The sequence below is a fragment of the Rhincodon typus genome, chromosome 4 (genome assembly GCF_021869965.1).
Source record: "Rhincodon typus isolate 14 chromosome 4, sRhiTyp1.1, whole genome shotgun sequence".
In the NCBI taxonomy this organism is placed as follows: Eukaryota; Metazoa; Chordata; class Chondrichthyes; order Orectolobiformes; family Rhincodontidae; genus Rhincodon; species Rhincodon typus.
In genome coordinates, this window is record NC_063335.1 from 10,746,776 (window position 1) to 10,772,463 (window position 25,688).

The following is a 25,688-nucleotide window of genomic DNA, read 5'->3' on the forward strand; positions in this document are numbered from 1 at the left end:
CCTTCCTCAGAACAGTTCTGAGGAAGGGTCACCGGACCCGAAACGTTAACTCTTGTTTTCTCCTCCACAGATGCTGCCAGACCTGCTGAGCTTTTCCAGAAACTTTGTTTTTGTTCCGAGTGGTCTTACTGGTTTTAGTCTTTAGAATTTTAGAGGATGGTGTAGAAGTCGGCCATAGTACTGAGAATCTGGAGTTACCTTTTAATTGAGATTGGATAATGGCGCCAAATTTCCTTCAGTAAATGATATAACTAAGTGGATTTTTGGCAACATTTGGCAATTGGCTACTGTCAGTGTTATTTTTCTTTTAAATACCAGATTTATTTAAATAATTGCATTTAAATTCCTGACCTGCCATGGTGGGATTTGAAATTGAGTCTGTGAGTTAACATAACCATTATGCTACCATTTCTTTCTAAATTTTTTAAGTTTTAGGATTTGAAGATTGTGACTTTAAAAAAACTGCCATCTCAACTATATCAACTAATATGTTTCCAAGAAATGTACATAAAGTTAAGAATTTTTTGGTTGTGAGACTTTGTTTGTTTGTTTGTTAGTTTGTTTTTCATCTGGTTTATTTTAATCATTACTATTAAAAATTGCTTCAAGTTTTCAGACAACTATTATCGTGCTGAACTTATAGACGCACTTGCCAACTCGGTGACACCTGCAATTAGCATCAATAATGAGGTTCGAACGTTGGACAATCTCAATCTTGATGTTCGTCTAATTCTGGAAGAGATCACCAGATTTCTAAACATGGAGAAGCTGCTTCCAAGTTATAGAAATACAATAACTGTCAGGTACTACTTGATGAATATTTACCAACCCAAATTAGCAGCATGTTAAGTTATTGGGAGTCCTATTCTTAACCATTAGGTTCAGCAGTAATGATTGAGTGAAAATTCTAATTACCTTGCTACTGAAGGTGGGAGGAACTATTGTTTTCACCCCATTTGTTAATCTGCTTTTAAACAAAGCACCTGAAAAATTAATAGATGGATTTCAATGAATTTTGGTAGGGTATGGACTAAGGAAGAACCGATATAGTATTTGGCAAAGATCTGAATGCTGAGGTTTTTTGAAACAATCTGATAACATCAGTGTGGCAACAGACTTTTTGTTAAGGAATATTGGGATTGTTTAAGTTACAATATTGAGTTTTAGAGTATAGTGGCTTGTCTTAGGTGCTGTGATTTGCAATGGTTGTCAAAAGATGAACAGAGTTTTCAGTGCAGCTTGTTAGGTATGGATTAGCGTGAAGATTCCTTAGTGAGAGTGATGCTTTGAATAAGAATTTCTTTAGCTTTGTTAGAGAGCATGGATCAGATAGGGAAATAGCTTGGGGAAAAAGGCATGTGTAATAATGTTGCATTAACACAGCATGCCGGAACTATGCACTTTCTTGAGCACCCTGTTCACTTTCTGTTGATTATATTCACTCTTATTTTATTGTAACAAAATCTATGGATGTATCAGTTGAATATTTTCTACTTTTTACTTATTTATGATAACATTTAAAGATACTTAATTAAATCCTAATTTTGCCCTCAGTGTTATGGCAGCAGTGTTTGAATAACTATTTTATACATCCTTATGCTCAATTCATATATCTAAAAATTTTTAAATTTCAAGTAACAAAAAGACATTGTGCATCTGTGAAAAATTAAAGCTTTGTACTGTTTGAATTTTTAAAGATGTATAGCTTTAGTAACTTACAACACTCATCCAATCCAAAATTCAAATGCAGCATTGGATTGATCCTGTGTGCTTTTCTCGGTTTTATTCCTTTGGTAAGCAAGCTTTTATTTTTATCCTCGGGTTATAGGCCATCAATGATCAAAAAGGCATGGCAAGACCCATTTCCAGGCAATCTCCTGTGCTGTTCTAAGCCATTTGCTCCTTTAGTTTTCCTTCGTCTCATCCATGCTGAACCCCACTGTGTCCTCATTTTGACATTTTCACTTTGAAGCACAAGCCAAGTTATGACTTTGAGGGTATGAACTATGTGTTTTACCACTCTATATAGCACATTTCCATTTTATCCACTTCATGTGATGTAATTCAGTTTTGTTGCATACTTCAGTTATCAGACCAAATACATTCTAATTTTAATGTTCCTCATGGCAGTATTAAGAGAATTGTGCAATAGAAAAGAGGTGGCCTCTCAACCCATTGAATTTAAATTAGAAGTCTCCAACTAGAATTATCTGCTGTCATAATACTTCACCTTAATTTTTCATCTCTCTTCCTTTTCACGTACTTACCTATTCTTCTAAATTGAGAAAATAGTTGAGCCAGTAGCTGTTTGTGGAGGGGTATTTAATGCATCAATATGTAATATTTTTCTGACTGTTCTTCATTCATCCAGTGGTCTTGATTTTCTCTCTTTCTGTTAGCAATTTGCCAATTACAGAAAGAATCTTTCATTATTTACCCTCTTGAGCTGTTTGTACTCAGAATCCATGTTTAAAGCCAAAAATTCTTTATGGCCTTTATATCTGAACTCCCATCATTTTAAGGATCTGGGTTTCATCCCCACTAATCACTTTTTCCCCACTGTTATCAAAGTTCCTAAATAGAATATTCCTTTTTTTAAGTCTTTGCAAAATGTACTACGTATTTTCTCTGCATGAATCTGCACCTGTTATCTATCTAATTGCAAAACTGTCATTTCAACATCATTATTTTACTATGCTTTTTAATTGGCCTTGGCAAGTGTAAATATTATTCACCTTGTGCATTTGTCAACAATGTATGAATGAAAATTAGACCAGTCTCAGCATAAATCAAGACACACTACTAATGATATCCTTGCAATTTGAAAGAATCAGTAATTAGCTGATTCATTCTTCTATCCATCTCTAGTAATGCAGCTGTTTTCCCTTTAATACAACAACTCTTATATAATCTTACCATGACAGCTAAAAATATATAACAATAACATGGTTACGAACTTGGGAAAGCACAGATTAGTAATGGGGCTTATGTATGCTGGAGGCAAACGGTGTTAAAGACGTGCAGATGCTGTTGATAGTGCATATGATGTGGAGTTCAGCATTTAGCTGCAACTCCTCCAACCCAAGAGAGTGACCAGACAGGTGACTGGTGAAGTTTGCAGTTATTACAGTGGGATTAATTGATGCCTCAATTAGATTAAATGTTCGTGGTTCAATCACTTAATGACTTATGGACAAACAGACAACATAGAGCTATTTATGATATCGCTGGAAGCAGTAAAGAGCTCCAATATATATTACCAGCATATACGGCAAAACTCTATGCTTGATAGTCCTATTTCTCAGGCCTGCCAAATAAATATTTATTTTTTTCTTCAGTATCCTCATTTCTGACTGTCATTCTGCGTAAGGTAATCTTGCATAGTTCACTCAGCTGCACTGGTTACCTATTTGACAAAGCATTGAACTTGCTAAACTTCTCTAACCTTCAAATCTATTCTTAGCCTCGGATAATGATCTATGCAATCACCTCCAAGCTTTTAATCTTCTACCCCCACAACTTCAGCTCTAGCCTTTTTGTTCTTTCTTCTGCCGTCTCACATCTTAACTTCAAGATGGAAAACTTAATTTTGTCATGATTGGGAACAGAATAAACTTAATTGACTCTAGATATGCACTAATAGTTTTTAAATTCAGTCCATCGTTGAACAACAAAGAACATAGAGGCTTCAACATTTTAAAAAGTACATTTGCTTTGTTTAATTTGCAGCTGCCTGAAAGCTATTAGAGTGCTACAGAAAAATGGACATATTCCTAGCGATCCGTCACTCTTCAAATCTTACGCAGAATATGGACACTTTGTTGACGTTCGCATTGCAGCTTTGGAAGCAGTTGTGGATTATACGCAAGGTTTGGTCTTGATGTGTAACTACATATGAATGTTAATATGGTGCCTTTTCTAGTGTATCCAAGGATGTTATGGGAAATTAGGGAGGAAGTTGACGGCCTCTAGCAGAAATACATGTATCATCTATAACTATGGGTGAGATGATGGATGATTGGAGAGTGGTTAATGTTGTGCCTTTGTTTAAGAAGGAATGTAAGGAGAAGCCTGGGAACTATAGATCTGTGAGTCTGACTTCGGTGGTGGGTAAGTGATTAGAGGTGATTCTAAAAGAAAGAGTTTGTATGCGTTTGGAGAAGCAAGGAATGATTAGGGTTAGTCAGCATGGTTTTGTGCGAGGGAAATCATGTCTGTCAAACTTGTTTGAGTTTTTTGTGGAAGTAACCAAGAAGATTGATGAAGGGAGAGCAGTAGACATTGTTTACTTGGACTTTAGTAAATCCAACAAGATTCTGCATGGTAGCCTAATTAGTAAAGTTAGATCACATGGGATTCAGGATATTCTTGCCAACTGGATACAAAATTGGCTAAATGGCAGGAAACACAGTGATGGTGGAGGGTTGTTTTTTGGATTAGAGGTCTGTGACCAGCAGTATTCCACAGGGATCAGTGTTGGTCCACTTTTCTTTGTCATTTATGTAAATGATTTGTTTGAGAATTACACCAACATTGGCATACTAGACAGTGAAGAAGGTCATCTTAGATTACAGAGAGATCTTGATCAATTGGGTCAATGGACTGAAGAGTGGCAAATGGAGTTTAAATTTGAATAAATGCGAAGTATTACAGGAATTAATATAATTAAAAGTAGGGCCTTGGGTAATGTTGTAGAACAGAGAGACCTAGGGGTTCAGGTACATAATTCTTTGAAGTTTGAGCCATATATAGATAGGCATTTAGCACACTTGTATTCATTGCTCAGACCTTTGAGTATAGGAGTTGGAATGGTTACGTTGAGGTTGTACAAAACGTTGGTGAGGCCTCTCCTGGAGTACTGTGTCCATTTCTGGTCACCCTGTTTTAGAAATGAATTTATTAAATTGGAGAGGGCCTAGAAGAGGTTTACCAGCTTGTTACCAGGAACAGAGGGTTTGAGTTATAAGAGGAGGCTAGATAGGCTGGGACTTCTTTCACTGGAGTGTAGGAGGTTGAGGTTCTTAGAAGTTTATAAAATCATGAGCGCTTTAGATAAGGTGAGTGGCAGGTGTCTTTTCACTAGGGTGAGGGATTTCAAAACTAGAGGGCATATTTTAAAAGTGAGAGGAGAATTTTTTTGTGTTTTGTTAGTGGTTCTTGTGTGGAATGAACTTCCAGAGAAAGTGGTGGATACAGGTACAGTTACAGCGTTTGAAAGACCTATAGATGATTACTTGAACAAGAAATGTTTGGAAAGATATGGGCCAAGTGTAGGCAGGTGGGACTAGTTTAGCTTGGGATTATGGTTGGCATGGATTGGTTGCACTGAAGGATCTGTTTCCATGCAGTATAACTGTCACTCTAACACACAATATTATCAACATTTAGCAATGGAAGCTTGTAGTGCTTTGATTTCAATTATCCAACATGATTTTATCAGCTAATTACGAGATAGAAATGTTCACTTGTAATTGTGACTTGCATATATCATTTTTTTTGTAATTGAACATTGTAACATAAGATTTTGTAGGGCCCTGATTCTTTTCCACTGAAATCATCTCGCTTAAGTCTTACTAAATACCACCATATGCCACCTTGTTAAATGCCTTTAGGAAATCCAAGAACAGGATGCTTTATGCATAGCATTGTGAAAAAGAACACTCCGGATGCTTTTCAGGAGAAAGCTGGATCTGGATTTCAGTTCTCACCCTGAACATTCAACCAGGGTTTCAATGAAAAGCCAAAGCTGGATAGCTGCTTCATTTCAGCAGGCTGTGGTTGACTGAAATCCAAACCATCTCCAAACATAACCCAATTCCTGACATCTGTAAATCCAACCAGGTAGTACGTGAGTCCAATCTTAGGCCATGTGACTTTCAAGAAATATCTTTTTTTAAGAAAAGGTTTCCTATTGTCCTTCAAATTGCCTGTTTTCAAAAGAAGGTCCAGTATCTAATTGCACCACTGTCTACAATCTTTCAATATGAATCCTCAAAAAATAATGTATCACCTGTTAGAACACTTCAATCTTTCACTCACAAACTCAAAGTCACCTGAAACTCTGCTGTTACGACAGAGAATGGCTGAACCCCTCTGATAATTAAACTAAAACACAAGCCCCAGTCTGTTATGACAGAAGTAGGGGTTCCCCTCTAATTATTACCCCCAAAACACCCAGAGAAGTTCTGAGGAAGGGTCACCAGACCCAAAACGTTAACTCAGATTTTTTTCTTCACAGGTGCTGCCAGACCTGCTGAGCTTTTCCAGCAACTTCTGTTTTTGTTCCTAAATTCTACTGGAACGCTGTTTAAATAAGGACAAGTCCCACTAATATATACTCAGTCAATAAGAAGCAATAAATTTTAACTTAATCTCTCCAAGTTCGCACAGACAGTTTTCTGGAGTATTCTGTCGTCTGTGCTCACTTCACAAGTACCTTTCTTCTGTTAATTCTGCTGGCAGGGATGTTTTCTCTCTAAAAGTCCTCATTGAAGAAATTAGAGCTAAAATACCGTGGTGCCTTTGAATAATTAGATGGGCTTTTTCGGAAAGCTGAATAGTACTAACTCTGGCAGGTGGCGGATGGCTCTCTTTTTCAGTTGGCAGTTGGCTCTCCCCGATTTTCCAAATGCCTTCGTCTTATATACCCGTAATGACATAATCAAATTCTTATAATGTGATTGCTTTCAGGTTGTCAACATCATCAGATTTAAGTTCAATTGGCTTTCTGTATCTAGGTGCTTTGTTTAAATTAATTGGCTGAATTCAAATTTGTTGTCACAACATCAAAACAAGTCTGCTGTTTTGCATGCCACCTGCAAGGCTTTTTGATGCACTTGTTTCACTTTTTTGATGCTCTCTGTACTGGCAACTTCAGCTGCTGCTCTCAGATGTACTTTTTAAAAAAAATTTCGAAGTGCAGACAAAGCACACATCTCTTAAAGATCCAGACATTTTAGCTTCCTGCCTTCCACTTCACAATTACTCTACCCAACCTTGTAACACTGCATAACTCACAATGTACATCGACTTGTGCTCTTTACTTAGATTGGAGCCAATGTAAGTAACAGTTAAATTTTAAAATTCTAATTCCATTTTCAGATTCTTCCATGATCCTGTTATCTCTCTTAACTTCTTAGAGCCTTACAACCTTTCAAGATATCAGTGCTGTTCCATTTCTTTATCTTATGCACCCCAATTTTAGTTATTCCAGTATTGCTGCTGACAATCTAAATTCAGAAACTCTGCCTGAACCCTTCCGCCTCCTCCGTAATGATGATGCTTTAAATGTATGACTTTGATAATGTTTCTGGGTATCTGCCCTCATTTTCCCATGTGGCATGATGTCAAAATTTATTTCATTAACATTTTTGTGAACTTTTTTTATTCATTCACGGGATGAGGGCGTCGCTGGCTCGGCAGCATTTATTGCCCATCCCTAATTGCCCAAAGGGCAGTTAAGAGTCAACCACATTGCTATGGACTCACATATAGGCCAGACCATGTAAGGATGGCAGTTTCCTTTCCCAAAGGACATTAGTGGACCAGATGGATTTTCCTGACAATCGACAATAGATTCATGGTCATCATTAGATTGTTAATTCCAGACATTTATTGAATTCAGATTCCACCATCTGCCATGGTGGGATTTGAACCCAGGTTCCCAGAACATTATCTGGGTCTCTGGATTAACAGTCCAGCGATAATACCACCAGGCCATCGCCTCCCCTACTGTGAACAACTGTGTAATATTTCACTACATTAATTATGCTGTGTATTATGAGTAATTTTGGGCTTCATAATCTGAGGGATGTGCTAGCTTTGCAGGGGATTTACCAGAAGTTCCTGGGGTCGAAGGATTTTTCATGAGGAGCAGTTGAAGACCTCTGGGTCTGCACTCAGCGGAGTTTAGAAGGATGAGGAGGATCTCAATGAAACTTATAGAATACCGAAAGGTCTCAATAACGTGAACCTGGAGAAGATTTTTCCACTCGTAGGAGAAATAAGGACCAGAGGGTACGGCCTCAGCATGAAGGCACAACTGTTTAGCAACAGGATGAGGAGGAATTTCTTCAGCTAGAGAGTAATGAATCTGTGGAACTTATTGCTGCAGAAGGTATTGGAGGCCAAATCATTAAGTGTATTTAAGTCAGAGGAAGGTTCTTGATTAGGAAGAAGCACGAAGATAGTCCAGTAGGGTTGAGAAATATATCAGCCATGATCGAATAGCAGAGCAGACTTGATGGGCCTAATGGCCTAATTCTGCTCCTATGTCTTGTAGTTTTATTGTTTGTTATTTGTTCACCTGTTTTCAGCCACCATTGTGTTTTGTAACCATATGATAATGTGATACCAGTCAAATGGTCCCATTATCTATGTCAAAATTAAATAGATAGAGCTAATTTGCACACACAATGTCTAATAAGTGTTTGCAATTGCTTCAGTTTGAAGGAGTATGTAGTTGAGTTTTGCATTAGAAGAGAAGCCCTTCAAGAAAATAGCTTGTCGAACATTTATATGAAGTAACAAAGGCAACAGTCAGGAGTCTGTCTTGACCATTGCATGATTTTGAATCCCACAAGTTGCCAATAACAAGTGCTACTAGAATCTATATTCAACACTCTTTAAAAGTTGATTTTATTAAAGTGTTTTAATCGTAACTTAAACATTTTTCTGTGGAATAGTATAAAGTTCAAAAAAGCAAAGATCAATAGAAAAGGTGACATGCTTGAACTACAAGCTGAGACATTGTGTTGAATTGTAATTTTATGAAAGTGTAGCTTTCTATTGATTGCTTTTTTTCATGCAGACTTTTTGTTAATCCAGTTACTGGTTGTTCTTTTGAGTCTTGGTAAATCATGGTAAATGGTTTACAGAAATATTTTACAGATGTCTGTTAAACAATACGCATTATATGTTTGAGAGATAGTAGGAACTGTAGATGCTGGAGAATCTGAGATAACAAGGTGTAGAGCTGGATGAACACAGCAGATCAAGCAGCATCATAGGAGCAGGAAGACTGACGTTTCAGGTCTAGGCCCGAAATGTAAGCCTTCCTGCTCCTATGATGCTGCTTGACCTGCTGTGCTCATCCAGCTCTGCACCTTGTTATCTCGCATTATATGTTTACTGTTTTCTGAGTTTGAATATTTTGACTTTGGTTTGTCCCACATTTGAGTTGTTAATTAATATTTTCCCCTCAGTGGACAGGAGTACTGAAGAATTGCAATGGTTGCTGGATCTTGTTCAGAATGATGCTGTGCCTTACATAAGGTGAGTCTTATTAAACCAGTCCTGTATAAATCTGCAGCCTTGTGGTCTAAACAAGGAAAAATATGTTTTCTTTAACATTTCAGTGTTCTTTTGGTCTTTTGCTTTATAACTGAATTATTCGTCAAAATTGTGAAATATTAACAATATTAGATAAACGTTATCCTCTAAGCTGTACCTATTTACTTAACAGTTCATTAATATTTCTCTTTAATTCACAATTTACATTTGTATGCAAGATAATCTTTTTGTCTTTCTTACAAAATATATTTACATGTGTAAGATTTATATTTCTTTGTTGGAGTGGGGCCAAAATGGGAGTCAATGCAGCAGGAATTTGGTTTCTGTGAAGACTCGGTGTGGGCTTGGGAAACTAAGTATGGGTGAGTTAGAGACCAAAGAAATGTATTGTTACAGGGTGTCCTGGCTTGATTGGTACTTTTTCATAGTCTACAGAAAAACAAAGCAGAAGAGACCACATCCTGACAAGAATGTGCAAGTGAATTGCCTAGAATGTGGCCGTGTCTACACTATGGAGTCCAAACACTTTACAGAACACCCCTGTTCAGCCCATAAGAGTGTCCTTGAGTTTCTGGACACCTAATGTTTCAGTTCCTTGCCCCATTTGTACTCTGAGCTCTCTACCTTCAGCTTGCTGATCTGTGCTACTGAAGCTCATTTTTAACTTGAGGAACAGGCGCCTTGTATTTATTTCGGTAATTCTGTAGTATTCTGGACTCACCATTGCGTTTAATAATTCAGCTAATTACTCTGCCTCTGTTTTGTTTGTTTTTCTTAAACTGTTTTTGGTTTTTCTCTCCTGTTCCACTGTTTGCTTTGATTTCATATGGCAGCTGCTTATGGTGCAGAAGGAGTCCTTCAGCCTATCGTGACTACGCAGTCGCTCTGACCATCTTGACTTTTTGTCAATCTCCTGCCTTTTCCCTGCCACCCTGCATATTGTTTCAATTGAAAGTATTGTCTAATGTCCTCTCGAATGCCTCGGTTGAACCTACCTCCACCACACATCTGACAGTGCATTCCAGTTGTTAATTACCAACTGTGTGACAGGTTTTTTTTTCTTACCTTGCGTTTGCTTCTTTTGTAGAGCACTTTACAACGTTTCCTCTTGTTCACAATCCTTTTTATGATGAATGATCCTGTACTTCACTTACTCTGAACATGTCTTCTATTTCTTTCCTTATCGTTCCCATGACTATCACTTTGACATCCCATTGACTCCATTTACCATCATCCCCGGTGTAGTTTAATCTCTTTGCCTTTTCATTTTATCAAAGGTTTTTCCTTATGTTCTTTGCCCCAAGCCCCTTCAATTTATCTTGCTTAAGCCCATTATGTCTCTCACCTTTTCCCAGTTTTGAAGAAAATTAATTGATCTGAAACATTAACTCTGTCCACACATTCTGCCAAGCTATTTTTTTCCAGCACTTTTGGTTTTAGTTGAAGGCATGGCAAAGTATTTTGAAATCAATTTCTCAATGTTTGGTTTATTACTAAATTCTTTGAATCACTTTAAAGAAGTTTCTAAATTTTCCTGATTATTTTACCAAGCTGTGATTCTGTTTGCTGAGCAGAGCGTCAATGCTAGCTAGCACTATGGAGCTATTCTAACCTGTATAACTCAACAACTTTGACAGGTCCATCACTCAGCCTATTATATATATGTTGGTTTGTTGACAGGTCCATCCAATTACTTTAGCTCTCCTTTTCTTTGCTCACTGCCTAACAATTTTTTCTCAAGTATTAATCTAATTCACGTTGTAAAAAGAAAGAAGACATTTGCATTGATAAACCACTTTCATGATCTCCAGATAACTCAAAATTCTTGCAGCTAATGAAGTACTTTTGAAGTGTAGCCACTGTCATAATGTTGGAACATTAATCTGATTCCTGACTCTCCTTTCAGGCCATGCATTCTAAATTCATAACTAATTGTTCAGCAAATTTTTTACTCATGCTTCCTCTGGTTCTTTTGGCTGGTTACTTTTCCAATTGGCAAAATTTCTCCCTGTTTCTTCAACAGAAACGTTTCATGACTTTGAATACCTTTAGTGAAGAACCATTTGTATTCTAAGGGAGCAACCCCAGATCTCAGGGCTATCTATATAAATCAAGTCCTGATCCTCTAAATTATTCTGATAAATCTCTTTGCATCCTTTCTGAGGTCTTGTTACCACATTTCAGGAGGGATGTCCAGAACTGTGCACATTACTCCATCTGAGAGCTCACCAATGTTTTGGGATAACTTCTGGCTTTTGTGCATTCTGCCTTTTAAGGCAAGGCTTCATATGCTTTTTAATAAACTTCTCTACTTGTCTTGCCATGTTCAAAGGCCTGTGTATATATGCCTTAGGTCTCTCTGTTCTTGCTTACTTTTAAAATTATATAGTTTATATTGCCTTACTCTTCCAACCAGATTTTATTCCTTCATATTTATGTTAAATTTCACATGCCATATATGTGCTTTCTTGAAGTCATCTTGTAGCTAACTGACGTGGTCACCACATTATACAAAGGAATTGATTGCAATGGAGAGGATGCAGAGGAGATTTACCAAGATCCTTCTTGAGCTTGGAGGGTCTGAGCTGAGAGAAACAGATTGGCTAGTCTGAAACTGTTTTTCTCGGAACAGGGAATGCCGGGAGGAGACCTGGCAGAGCTTTTTAAGATTATGAAGGGCATAGAGAGGATGGGTAGGAATGCACTTTTTCATTAACAGAGGGGTCAGTAACCAGGGGACGTAGATTTTAGGTAAGACCTGGAAGGCTAACAGGACAGTTAAGAATTTTTTCATTCAGTTACAGGAGTCTGGAACTCACTACCTGAAAATGTGGTCAAGTCACAAACTGTTGTAACAATATTTAGATATGCTCTTCTGTTGTCATGACCTCCAACTTTTGGCCCAGTGTCTTGGAAATAGAGTTTAGTGTAGTCAGAGATAACACAGTGTGGAGCTGGAGGAACATAGCAGATCAGGCAGCATCAGAGGAGCTGGAAAGTTGACGTTTCGGGTTGGGACCTTAGTCAGATCTTTGTTGACTGCCGCAGACACAGTGGGCTGATGGCTGCATGTCTGTGTTGTAAATATATGGGTCACATTTCTAATTTTCATGTCATCTTTTATCTTCAAAATTTGTGTCCTGTACACCTGAGTACTCCATATATACCTCATTAATAGAGTCATGGAAACATAGAGAACTAAAGTACGGAGAAAAGTTCTTGGGGCTCATTGTGTCCGCACTGGTCAAAAATAACGACCGGCTATTCTAGTCCCATTTTTTGGCTCATAGCTTTGTATGCGTTGGCATCGCAGCTGCACATCTAAATACTTAAATGTTATGAGGGTTTTTGCCTGTACCACCCTTACAGGCAGTGAGTTCCAGATTCCGCTACTCTCTCACCCTTTCCTCACATCTCCCTTTAAACATTTTTGCCTTTTACCTTAAAATACATATTAAAATGAGCAGAGCTGCCAAAACCACTGCACATTTCACTTCAACCTGAAAAACAGTTGTTTATTGCATTAGTGAATCTGCTTTTTTTAACCCAGTTGGCTTTAGAGATGGGAACAGGGGAGTTTAGATATTTTTCCTGTACTGTTTCCGTTGTTTTTTCAGTTATGATCCCTCCCTGCTGTTTTCGAAGTAAAATTGTCTGCAGTTTCTGCTTTTTATTATGTTTCTTTAAAGGACTGTTCTTTAACGTTTGAAAATGTTATTTTGGTGGAGTTGTATTTCCTCGATCTTGCTTTTGAAACACTGTTATCCGCTCGTGGGATTTTTGTCCTGACTACAGCTTGTGACTCTTCCTGATCATAATGATTTATTTTGCTGATCTCTTTCACTACTGAAGTGCTTCATACTTTTGATTGGTTACTCCATCTCACGCACACATACAGTATGTAAAAATGCATATAAATGTAAGTTTGGAGGCTGTGGCAAGATGAGTAATCCAAAGTCCCTAATGTTCTGTTGACATGGGTTTGAATCCCACTGTGACAGTTGGTGCAACTTGAATTCAATTTAAAAGGAATTAGAATTAGCAGTGAACCTGGTGGTGACTATGTATCTGTTGTTGCTTTGTCACAAAAATTCACCTGATTCACTAAGTCCTTTTAAGAAAAGAAATTTGCTAACTTTACTTGGTCTGGCTGGCATGCGAGACCCTACCTACTGCATTGTGGTTGACTCTTAACTGCCCTTTGTAATGGTATAGCAAGCAACAGTGTTCAAGGAAAATAAGGGATGGACAATAAGTGTTGGCCCAGCCAGAGATGACCTCATCCCATGAATGAATAATTTTAAAAAATGCTTGAGCAGGAAGAAATGACGGCCATGGATGGGGAAAATGTAGCAGAAGAGGGAAGGCAGAATGATTCACATTGAATCCATTGTATTGGAGGTAGTGAATTGACATGAATAAGGAATTGGCTGATGGGCAGGAAACGGCAAGTGGGGATAAGAATGGCAACTTGTAATCAGTGGTGTTCCACAGAGAGGAGTGCTGGGACCACAACTGGGACCAGAATATATATTAGTGACTTGAGGATGGAAGCAAATGTAGTCTAGCTGAATTTGCAGATGACAGAAAAATAGATAAAGAGAAAATTTGCAAGAGGGATGCAAACATTCTAGAGAGCAATATTGATACGTTAAATAAATGGGCAGAATATTGGCAAATGGCGTATAATGTGGGAAAATGTAAAGTTCATTTGGAAAGGAGAACAAAAAAACAGCGCTACTTAAATGGAGAAAAATTGCAGAAAGCTGCATCACAAAGGGTCTTAGGGGTAACTGTGCACCAAAATACAGGAAGCTAGCACATAGGTGCAGAAGGCTCCTTATTTTCATGGGAGTTGGAGTATAAGAGTCATGAAGCCTTATTGCAACTGTCCAAGGTGCTGTTGAGACCACATCTGGAGTACTGTGAGCAATTTTCTTCCCTGTTGTTTAAGGAAAGATATCCTTTTATTGGAGCCGATTCCAAGAGGGTTCACTTGAATGATCCCTAGTATGGAGGGATTGTCTTATGAACAAAGGCTAAACAGGTTGGGACTCTACTCGGTGAAGGTTAGAAGAATGAGAGATTATCTCATATGCATTTCTTAAGGGACTTGACAGGATATATGCTGATAGGATGTTTTCCCCCTCAGGGAGAGTCTTGTACCAGAGGATACAGTCTCAGAATAAAGTGACGCAAATTTAAGACTGAGATAAGGAGGCATTTCTTCTCTGAGGTTTGAGTGTCTTTGGAACTCCTTGCCACAAAGAATTGTGGTGGCAGAGACTTTGTATATATTTAAGGCTGAGATTCTTTATATCATTAGAGGAATCAAGAGTTATGGGGAAAACGCAGAAATGGACACAAGGAACATCGATTCAGCCATGATCCTATTGAATGGCAGTCCAGGCTCGAGGAGATGAACATCTTATTCCTTTTCCTATTTCTTGTGGCCTTATGATCTCTATAGGCAAAGGCAGACAAAATGGGAAAGAATAGAGAAAAAGTCAGATATGCATGGATGCAGCATTTTTTAAAACCTGCATTTTGTAATAAAAATAATAGCTTTGGATTTGTTTTAACGTTAGGTGCTCACGATGAGCTTCACTCAAAAAAATGTACTGTTCTGTTTTGCCGTTTTCTTTCTGATGCCCAAGAGGAATTAAAAGCAAGCTTTCTTTGGAAAATATGATGTTTTGATACAAGTGTGATAGATTTTAAGCATTTTAATGAAGTCATTTGCCAAGAGAAGAGCCAAGCTTTTTGCTTCCAATGAAAGCATCTTTTGGACTTTGCTCAAAGATATGTTTGGCTTTTTCGTTTGAAAAATTAAGAGACTTTTGTTTATTTGGCTTGTCCCCATCATTTTCTGAACTGTATTTCTTAACCTAGTTGATTCATATAAAGCATTCAGCATTAGTAAGTCAGGCCAGATATGCTTTTATGCCTACAGAAGCTAAGTTGAATAATTAGTAAAGTCTGTTTTGGATTTTTTTTCTAATAAAAGGTCTAGTGTAGTGTTGTGTTATGTTCCAAAGTTAAAGGCTTTCATTCGAGTTCCATGATAAAAACAGAAAGCCAAGATAAACGAGAAGGATTCCCAGTTAATTCTCTGGAACTGCTAGTTTTCAGTTATTAAAAGGGTTCAAGAACATAGAGATCAAAGGTTTATCTACAATGAATGATTTGAAACTGTGAAATTAACTTCTCAAGCAAAAGGAACTTTTTTAAAAGAAATGTATAACAAACCAAAAGTGGACTTAAAGAAAATTTTGTTTGTTTATTCACTCATGGGATGGATGTGTCGCTGGCTGGCCAGTATTTATTGCTTGTCCCTTGATGCCCTTTTGAAGGTGATAGTGTGCTGTCTTCTTGATCCGCTGCAGCCCATGAGCTGTAGGTAGACCCACAATGCCCCTAGGAAGGGAATTCCAAGATTTTGACCCAGTGATAGTGAAGGAACAGTAATATATTTCCAGGTCAGGAGAGAGAGTGGCTTGCAGATGGTGGTATTCCCATGTATATGCTGTCCTTGTCCTTCTTAGATGTAAGTGGACTTCAGTTTGGAAGGAGCAGTGTACAGATGTTTAGTGAATTTCTGCAGTGCATCTTGTAGATAGTAGCAGCAGTGTGTATCAAGCATTGGTGGTGGAGAGAGTGAATGCTTGTAACAGTTTTAATATGGACATACAATGTGGAGTGTTGGTCTTGGTTAATAGCAAGTAGTGCACCAAGAAAGTGGTGGTACTGCTACAATCAAAGATAGTGGACCTCTCAACTAAATGCCCAGGTTTAACTGACTTTAATAATAATCTGATTGTTTTCTGTTATATACAACATTTTTCACTAATATGCTTGCAGAATAGGCTCATTAAGATTTGTTCCCATTCATACAATTCTGTTGTTTTATACATGACAGGCATAAGGTTTTGAGTATGCTCAATAAAAACCCACCTTTCACCAAGAATACAGATTCTCCACTGTGCAGTGAGGCCCTGGTGGACCAGCTCTGGAAACTAATGAACTCAGGTAAATTGAAAATCTCTAAAGTTAGGCTCTCTGTCATGGTTTCTATCATCTGATTATCTTCTTTGTGATATTTTTAACCGAATTATATAACATACTAGTTAAAATATAAACAAAACAGATGATTTGTATACTTCAAAGCATTTTTTGTTTTTAATCCCATTGGGAATGCTTCATACATACAATGTTAATTTGTGATCTGTTATGCTTGTTCAATACTATTCTGCTTATTCTATGCTAAATTGAAGTCGACTGTGTGCATTAGTAAACTGTATTTGAAAATCATGCATTGTTAAACTCTGGCTGAAGTTTTCACTGTGGTTTCTGTTTTTTTTTATATAGGTTAAGTAGTTTGAGGATCTATCTGCTAATTTACACACAGGTGTACTTTGATAATTGCTGTTTCTAAGCCTCAAAAATCCAACTAAAACAATTAGTCGTACATAATTTAATCACACTTTTTCAGTTTGGTGTTCTTTGTGGCTTTTTGCACCATTTTAAGGCTCAGCACAGTGTGTCAGTGGAAAATTAAAGACAGTGACAGGTTGTTCTTAAATCATTTCTTCACAGTGTGGCAACTTATTTTTGTTGGTCTTCAAATTTCTGATTATTTTACGAGAATTATATTGTTAGTAGTGCTTTTCTCGTGCAGACTTATTTTCAGACAAATTATTCCTAAAGCTGCCATAAATGCGCTTATTTCATGCTGTGGCAGTGAGATGGTTGTATTTTTTACTCTTAACTATGATATCCGATGTGCTCAATAAAAATGTCAGTCATTAGGACACCAGAAGTTCTGACTTTATTTTTTGGTATATTATGTTATGAAAGTCTGCTCCAGATGTTTTTTTCTTTTAGTGTAGAGACTTTCAAATTGAAGGACATAGTTGCTTTGAAGTCTGTTCAACCTTAGAATGAAATATTTGATGTAGTTAATAGTTTCAGATCCGTACAAAATTATAATCAGAGATGTAACAAAGAATGGGTTTTAATTTTTGTAATGTCAAAGATGGCTTAACTTAAAGTAGTAAACTTTATTATCACTTTTTAGGAACAGATTGAATAAAAAAGGGTTTGTATAAATGTTTTGGAAAACAGGCATGATAGGCTGCACCTTTTGTAAAAAGATGTTAATTGTTTATAAGAATCATTCTGTATTATAGTTGCTATATAAATGTTTAATATTCACCCAGAGAAGCTACTGTGTGTAGCCATATACTTGGGTGGAAAATTGACCCAAATTTTCAGTAGTTCGGTTGTATAAAAACCTTTGATTATAAATGACTGTCCATTTGTAGTTGCAATAATTACAGCAATATGGTTTTATATATGCCTGTGAGATTTCATTGTAATACAGAAAATATCTCGATCCAAGACAGTTGGTGATTCTGTTTATACTTGAAATGGACTTCAGGTTTATCAGACTAATTCATCAATGTTTATGATGGCCCTTACAACCAATCTGATTATAAGCTAAAGTAATTGCTTCCGTCTTTGAGTCACACGTGACTGTTCCCACCTGTTAAAATTGTTTTAACTCAGTCTTTCTTAGCCACGGCAGAAGGCGATTGAAAGAAAACCATAAACTGAAAAATAACAATACGTACAATCTTCCACAATTTTAAAAATTATTTTGTTCTTCTGCCAGACCCGGCACAACAGTTAGGATAGGTAGAAGAAAAATCTTGGAGTATTTTGTTAGACTGGTGGCATTCAGAATTGAACCAAATGTTCAAGATCTTCCATTTTGAAAAGATCTTTAGTTAGACCTCAGCAATAACACATCTTGTGGTGTACTCCTGTTGATTTTCTTTTTGCTTATTTCCTTTGAATGTTTCCCTTTTTTTTTTTGCTGTTTGTCCTTCCGTTATGTTATAATTGAAATTCACATCTGAGAATTCAGGGTTCATAGATGTGTACCAAATTTGCTCAGTATGAAAGTTAAGCCTGTGTTGCAATAAGTTGTCATTATTCTGAAATATTTGAAATACTTGCATTAGAAATTTGTGTGGTGCCATGATCCATGGGACGGAAATGGGCAAATAACAGTAGTTTTGTTCGTGCAAAATATTTTGAATGTTCAGATTAAAAAAAAATAATAAAATGTTGCATCATAGAAGTGGTAAAAGGACAATATACCTTTATTCCACTATTTTGGCATAACTTTTATACAAGTAAGCTCAGTAATTGATGCTAAATTAATAAATTAAATTTGAAGCTCCATGTGAGAAATAGTTCCAGAATGCATCAGTAATAATCCAAACCTATTGAGTGGTTATGCATAGGAGGGAAAGACTGCATTTAATGGGTGCTAGACGTACATGCCCACTGAAAATAATTATGTGACAAAATATGCAAAAGTTTGAGAAAATGTGGAGAATAGTCAGTGGGTCAGGCAGGACCTGTGGAGAGAAATTGAGTTAATGTTTCAGGTTGAAATTGAACCTTCATCATAACTGAGGAAAAGTAGAAATTGAATAGTTTTGAGCAAATAGGGATGCCTGTAATAGGATCGAGGGCAGGAGTAATTAAATGACAAAAGGGTTTATTGTAATGAGTAAACAAATAGTGCAACCTACATGAGGTTTACAAGGCTGGATAGCAATTGTCCATATGCAAAGTGAACAAATAATGAAACAAGAAACGATGAACCAGCTGAAAAAAATAAACAAAATGGAGAAAAATGTTACGATCTAGAATTGTTAAATACAGCACTGAATCCAGAAAGCTAGAGAGTCTCCAGTTAGAAGGTGAGGTGCTATTCCTTGAGCTTTTGTTGAGGTTCCTTTGGAGCTTTGCAGCAGGCTGAGGTCAGAATGGGAGCAAGGTGGAAAATTGAACTGATGATGGACATGACACTAGTCATGCTTGTCGGTGGAACTGAGGTGTTGTGCAAAGCAGTCATAGGAGACCCCATAATAAGGAAACACGATATCATACTCTGAAAGAAGTACAAGTAAATTGCTGTTTTACTTGGAAGGAGTGCTTAGGGCCTTGGATGATGAGAGAGGAGTTAAGAAGTCTGCTTAAACTACTTTGCTTGCATGCAAATGTGCAGAAGGAACATTAGAGGGAGGGAAGCAGGGAGTGGTGTTGGGGCTGACTGAGGAGTACATCAAAGAACAGTACAGGGAGCTGCTTTCAAATGCTGATTGGAGGGAAAGGGAAGGTGTGTAAGGTCACAGAAATGGTGGGCAATCGTCCATTCAATGTGGATACTGATAGGTTATAAGCTGGTGTTTGCTGTTTTGGAGAAATAGATGACAGACATATTTATGCACTTCATAAGGAGACATTCATAAGGAGCCAATGATGTGGCCCTGGTGCAGTAAGTGCTGCAACCACAGAAAAATCATAGACTGTCTGTTCCTGCATCCAACTGATTTGACTTTCTCCAGTAATGCATCATCTAGTTTGTGACGTCCAAGAGCACCCAAATTCTCAGTTGATTGGCCATTTTTTATGATCGAAACTGCTTTGGGTTATCAAGATCTCTATCAGTAATTGAAAGTTGAAGACCTTGAAGAAAACTTGGACAAATATGAAGAATGGCCTCAGTGTTTAGTAGTATTTCTTGGATGTGAAGTTCCAAGCTTCTTCTGCAACTCGGCTTTTCTTTTGATATTTCTCCTCACTTTCTGCTAGGGAATTATACCAACTGACAGCAGACTTGCTGTGCCATGCTTGGAACCTTCTGCCTCTGGAGGAAGAAAAGCAATTTAGAGGAACCATGGAGAAATGTTCCTTTCCTCTGTTGAAAACCTAAATGATATTGCTGGGGCCTGTGCAAAGTGATGTTCATGATTACTTCTAGGCTTAAAATCAAAGCAACCACTTAGCATCAACTTAAGCGCTGAAAACAGCAACAGCAGATCCTGTCCAGCTCCCTTGATAGACTTTTCATGATTAACTTTTGGTCACTAGCAGGATAGCTCCAGTAGTGGTGTCAGTACCGTGGTATGCATTTTGGTAGGAATGAAATGCTGGGAATTGTTGAGATTTGTTTTATGCAGTCACTGTATCTGGATACAGAATAAATCATTTAGGATTGAGATGAGGAGAAATCCCTTCACTTGAAGGGTGGTAACCTATGGAGTTTTGCGCCACAGAAGGTAGTGTGGGCAAGTCATGAACATATTTGTGAAAGTAGTAGATTTCTGGACAACACGGCCTTGCTGAGTAGGAGAAGTATGGCTTTGAGACAGAGATCAGCCATGATCATATTGAATCACGAGCAAATGTGATCAGCCGAATGGCCTACCCTTTCATCTGTTTCAAGTTTCAACAAATATGGATAAGCAAAGCTATTGCTGATGACCAGCTTCTTGAGTGTTTTTGGAACTGCACTTGTCCAGGCAAGTGTGGGTTGACTGGCAGATAGTCTGTAGACTTTTGTGAGTTCGGTGGTGTGGAAGTTTCCTAACCTTTGAAGTACTCCTTTAGCTTTCTATATGGGTTGCCCTGTTCAGCCTGTGGTCAATGGTAACTCCCGGGACGTTGATAGTGGGAACTGGGGGTTTCAGCAGTGATGATGATGGTTTGATTCTCTTTTATTGCAGGCAGTCTTTGCCTGTTACTTGCTACTTGTTGGCCAAAACCTGGATATTGTCCAGGTCTTGCTGTGTTTGGACATAGACAGTTCAGTACCCGAGAAGTTGTGCAGGCTACCGAGCATTGCGCAATCTTTAGCGCGCACAGTCACCAGCAGGAGCTCAACAGCAGCCACTACTGACTGAGCTGCATGAGTTCTGATATCCACTAGGCGTGCTGTGGCTGGTGAGAAAACCAACATGAGGGAAGAACATCCTTGAGCACATTATCACAAATCTACCTGTCACATGGTAGGAGTGACAACCAGGCAGAATTTGTGAAGCCAAAGATCCTTCATATTGAGCACACACTCCAATGTATGCTGCCGCATTATTTCTGTGCTGAATTAGATAGACTTGGAACTGGTCTAGCAGCTCAAAATTGGGCACTCCTGAGGTCTTGGAGGGGCTACCAACATTGTATTTAATTACAATCCATAACTTTGTGGCCTGGATATCCCCCAATCTACCATTACCATTAAACCAGGAAATCAATTCTACTTCAATGAAGAGTGCAAAAAGGCATGCTAAGAACATGGACAGGCATAGCTAAATATGGGTATTACGACTCTGTACTTTGCAGGCCCTTGATATCTTCAGTGCATCGTCCAAATTTTGTTCAATGTGACAGACCCAGCAGAAGTGGTGGCACAATAGCGTGCACTTGGAAGGGAGTAGCTGTAGCATTCCTCAGCATTGACTCAGAACTCCTTGAAGTCTTGTGGCATTGGGTCAAACATGGGTATGGAAACCTGCTGATTACTACATGCCGCTCCCTCCTCGGCTGATGAATCCACTCTCATCCATGTTGAGCACAACAAGTCAATCTGATGAAGCATACATGTCAAACAGTAGAAATGTCATATAATAGAGCCAAGCAATTTCACCAGCAGCAGGTCCAGTCTAAGGTTCATAGTTATGCCGCATCCAGTCATGAATGGTGGTGAACAATTGGGCATCTAACTAGAGGAAGAGATTCCACCAATATCCCAAACTGCAAATGCAGGGGAGCCCAGCAAATCAGTGCAGAAAACAAGGCTAATGCATATTCATCCATCTTCAGCCAGGATTGTCAAGTTGATCCATCTCTGCCACCCCCGAGGACCTCGCAGTCACAAACCTGTGTCTTCAGACAGCTTGATTCACTCCATATCATATTAAAAATAACCGAAGGCATTGGATATTGCAGAAACCATCAACTGTAGCAACATTTTGGCATAAATACTGAAAACGTGCTCTAGAGTTGGCTGAGCTTCGAACTAAGCTGTTCCAGTGCAGCTACAACACTGACATTTACCCTGCAATGTAGAAAATTCGTGTGCCTGCCTACCTGCCTGCAAAAAAGCAGGATAAATCTAACTTGGCCAATTACGGACCTAATGGTTTACTCTCAGCAGCAAAGTGATGAAAGGTCTTGTCCTATGGTGCTATCAAGTGGCGTTACACAACAGTAACCTGTTTACTGATACCCAGTTTGGGTTTTACCAGGCCAACCCACCTTCTGATCTCCTTAGAGCCTTGTTCTAGGCTTGGACAAAAGAGCTGAACTCCAGAAGTAATGTGAAGACAACTGCCCTTGACATCAAAGCATTGCTTAACCAACTATGGCATTAAGGAGCCCTTTTACAGTTGAAGTTAGTGAGAATCCCAAGGAAATCAGTTCTGGAGTTCCTCAGGGCAGTGTGTTCAGCCCAACTATCTTATCAATTACCTTTGCTTGAACGTAAAGTTAGAAGTGGGGATATTCATTGATAATTTCAGTGTTGACTACCTTTTTGCAAATTTTCAGATACTGAAACAATCCGTCTTGCCTGCAGCAAGATTTGAATAATGTTCAGGCTTAGATTGATAAGCGGTGAGTAGTATTTGCACCACATAAATGCCAGGCAATGACAGTCTCCAACCATCTTCCTGTGGCATTGCCATCATTGAATTCCTATGCCATCGAAATCCTTGGAGTTACTAATGACTAGACTAGAACTTGGCCACGTATAGAAATACTGTGGCAGGAACAGGTATGAGACATGGCCTAGACTATCCAAAACCTGCCCACTGTCTACAACTTGCAATTCAGAAGTGTGACCGAATACTCTTCTCATTTTGTTGACTACAACTCAAACAACGCCCAAGCAGCGTGCCATTCATGACTAAGTAGCCCACTTAATTTGTAATTCTCCAACCACCTTGTACATTTACTTCCTGCACAACTGTGCAGTATGCGTATATCTTTAATTGAGCTGCGATGACTCATCAACAGCACTTTACAAACTAAAAACCTCTACAACCTAGACAGACAGGGAAGTAGAAACCTTGAATGCAATCATCCGCAAGTTTAGCTCGAATCTCACACCATGTTGACTTGAAAATTGCTTTTCCTACACTGGGTTAAAATCTTGGAACTCCAATCCAAAAAATCAAAGCCCTCCAACTTCTTGAGGCAAGTGGGGAAACGGGCAATAAATGCTGACTTTACCAGTGAACCTTGCATTTCAAAAACAAAGACAAGAAAGGCTCTTTGGGCCATTGACTTAACAGGTAGACCAAATGTTGTATTTGTGGGACATAGCTGAAGATATAATGGGGATTGGCTAATGCAAGGAAACTCTGTTTCATAAAAGTGGAGAGGTAATACTGTTATAACTATGCATATGAGTTACAAAGAACTGTTTTGGAGCATATTTCAAATAATGTATCTTGGAGTTAAGCTAATGACATAATGGTCTAGTTTAAAGCTTGTGACCATCTCAATTTCCTTGAAGTGTTTCTGCCTTGTAACACAATCCAGACTTTCGGTTATCCTATACATAGGGCTATGGGGTCTCATTCTGCTCAGAATAAGTGGGCCAGCTGGGATTTATCAGGGGCCTCTTGATCTGTGCTGTGATTATTACTGCACAAAGTTTTCCAGCATTACTAATGCACTGTTTCACAACACTTGGCTAATGAATAGAGCCTTTCAGAGAAACTTCATTATTTTGTAGTATGTTCTTGCAATGAAATTGATTTTTGTTTTGCTTTGTTAATTTATTGTTGAAGATTTAATGAGTCTGTAAAGGTTATTGGGAGACTGCTGGCAATTTACTCTTTCCCTGCATGCTGTATAGATATTGATTACACTAGAGCATGTCCTCAGCTTCAATGTCTGTATATACCCAGTTTTGATAAATTCTAAAGCTGAGAATTTGCTGTTTGTCATTGATTAAAGTTGTTTAGGAAATATTAATGCATACAAGAGACTTTGATTCTTTAATTTATTGCAGCTGAAATTCAGTTCCATGTTTAAAATTGAAGTCAAAACAATCCAACTAAAAATATATTTTGCTAAATTGTAATGCATGATTTCACATATTGGGAGTTGTTGAAATATAATTTTTATTATGATAGGAAATTGAACTTCTTTGCCATTTCAATTAATTTTCCTAGGTGTTGCTGTGAAATTATGGGACAAGAAGTTGCATTAGGTAGTGGCTTTAGAGTTCTGGAATCATGTGCATTTGTGGCATAAAACATACTAAAGGCCATTTTGCAGGTTTTTGCGTGGATACACTGAATGCCTTTTGGAATTATACAGAGCAGAAAGGTAATGCTAGTCAACTCGTGAAGCTGACTTTGATATGCTGTAATTTTGCAGCCAGGTTCCCCTTCAAGGTTGCACAGCTGAAGATGTTTAAGTATCAGGAAGAAATCCCCACGAGCACTGCATAAAAGAATCAGCAGCTACTTATAACTGAATTGCTAGTTGAATTCTGGCTGTTGCTATTTTGTTGTGCTTTCTGTAGTTGTTTCAAAAGTCTAAAGAAAGTGCTTTGGCAGATGCTGCGCAGTGAGCTGTTCTTAGATGGATTTATCAATCTTCTTGAAATACATCATGCCTGGGAGAATGGACAGAGTCTGAAACTTTTAGGATTTGGAGGAGGGGTAGAGAAGGGCTTTCTGCTCAGGGTCTCCAGGGAGGAATTTTCACACTTGAATATTAGTGAGGAACATTATATGAGATGTCTGCTTCACTAAGGAAATCATCCTTGAAATCTGACAAAAACTAAAGGCTGATGGCTATGTGAGTAACTGTACTGTTGAGCAATGCATCACTCTCCTCCTAGGTTGTTGCTTGATGTAATAGTAATATCCTGCTGTTTGCTGTCTGTGGACACACTTAGGAAGTACTTAGGTTGTCTATTCAAAGAAAGTGAGTCATATTGGACTTGAAACATTAACTCTGTTTCTTTCTCCAAAGATGCTGTCAAACCTTACTTAGGAGAGCTAGAAGTGGGTATGAGAAAACCTTGGCAGGTAGGATCAAAGAAAACCCCAAGGCTTTCTATGCTTATGTGAGGAACAAGAGGATGTCCAGAGTGAGGGTAGGGCCAATCAGGGATAGTGGAGGGAACTTGTGTGCGTAGTCAGAGGAGGTTGGGAGGTCCTTAATGAATACTTTGCTTCAGTATTCACCAGTGAGAGGGAACTTGTCGTTTGTGAGGACAGCATGAAACAGGCAGATATGCTCCAACAGGTTGATGTTAGGAAGGAGGATTTGCTAGAAATTTTGAAAAACATAAGGATAGATAAGTCCCCTGGGCCTGATGGGATATACCCAAGGTTACTACAGTAAGCAAGGGAAGATATTGCTGCCTGTTTGGCAATGATCTTTGCGTCCTCACTGTCTGCTGGAGTAGTACCAGATGATTGGAGGATTGCAAATGTCATTCCCTTGTTCAAGAAAGGGAATAGGGATAATCCTGGGAATTACAGACCGATCAGTCTTTCTTCTGTGGTGGGCAAATT

General features: G+C 38.3%; 2 protein-coding genes across 6 annotated transcripts in view; one reads left to right on the plus strand and one right to left on the minus strand.

The window, feature by feature from the left end:
• deptor (DEP domain containing MTOR-interacting protein) overlaps positions 1-25,688 on the minus strand; it is a 215,057-nt gene that overhangs the window by 188,452 nt on the left and 917 nt on the right. The gene's annotated exons all lie outside the window — the stretch shown is intronic.
• The window catches only part of taf2 (TAF2 RNA polymerase II, TATA box binding protein (TBP)-associated factor), a 111,980-nt gene that overhangs the window by 55,913 nt on the left and 30,379 nt on the right, over positions 1-25,688 (plus strand). For all 3 annotated transcript variants that reach the window (XM_048595495.1, XM_048595493.1, XM_048595496.1), the window contains 4 exons: positions 610-803; positions 3,730-3,869; positions 9,204-9,273; positions 16,211-16,320. In XM_048595495.1, the coding sequence (XP_048451452.1) occupies positions 610-803; positions 3,730-3,869; positions 9,204-9,273; positions 16,211-16,320 (514 nt within the window). The remainder of the gene's footprint in view (positions 1-609; positions 804-3,729; positions 3,870-9,203; positions 9,274-16,210; positions 16,321-25,688) is intronic.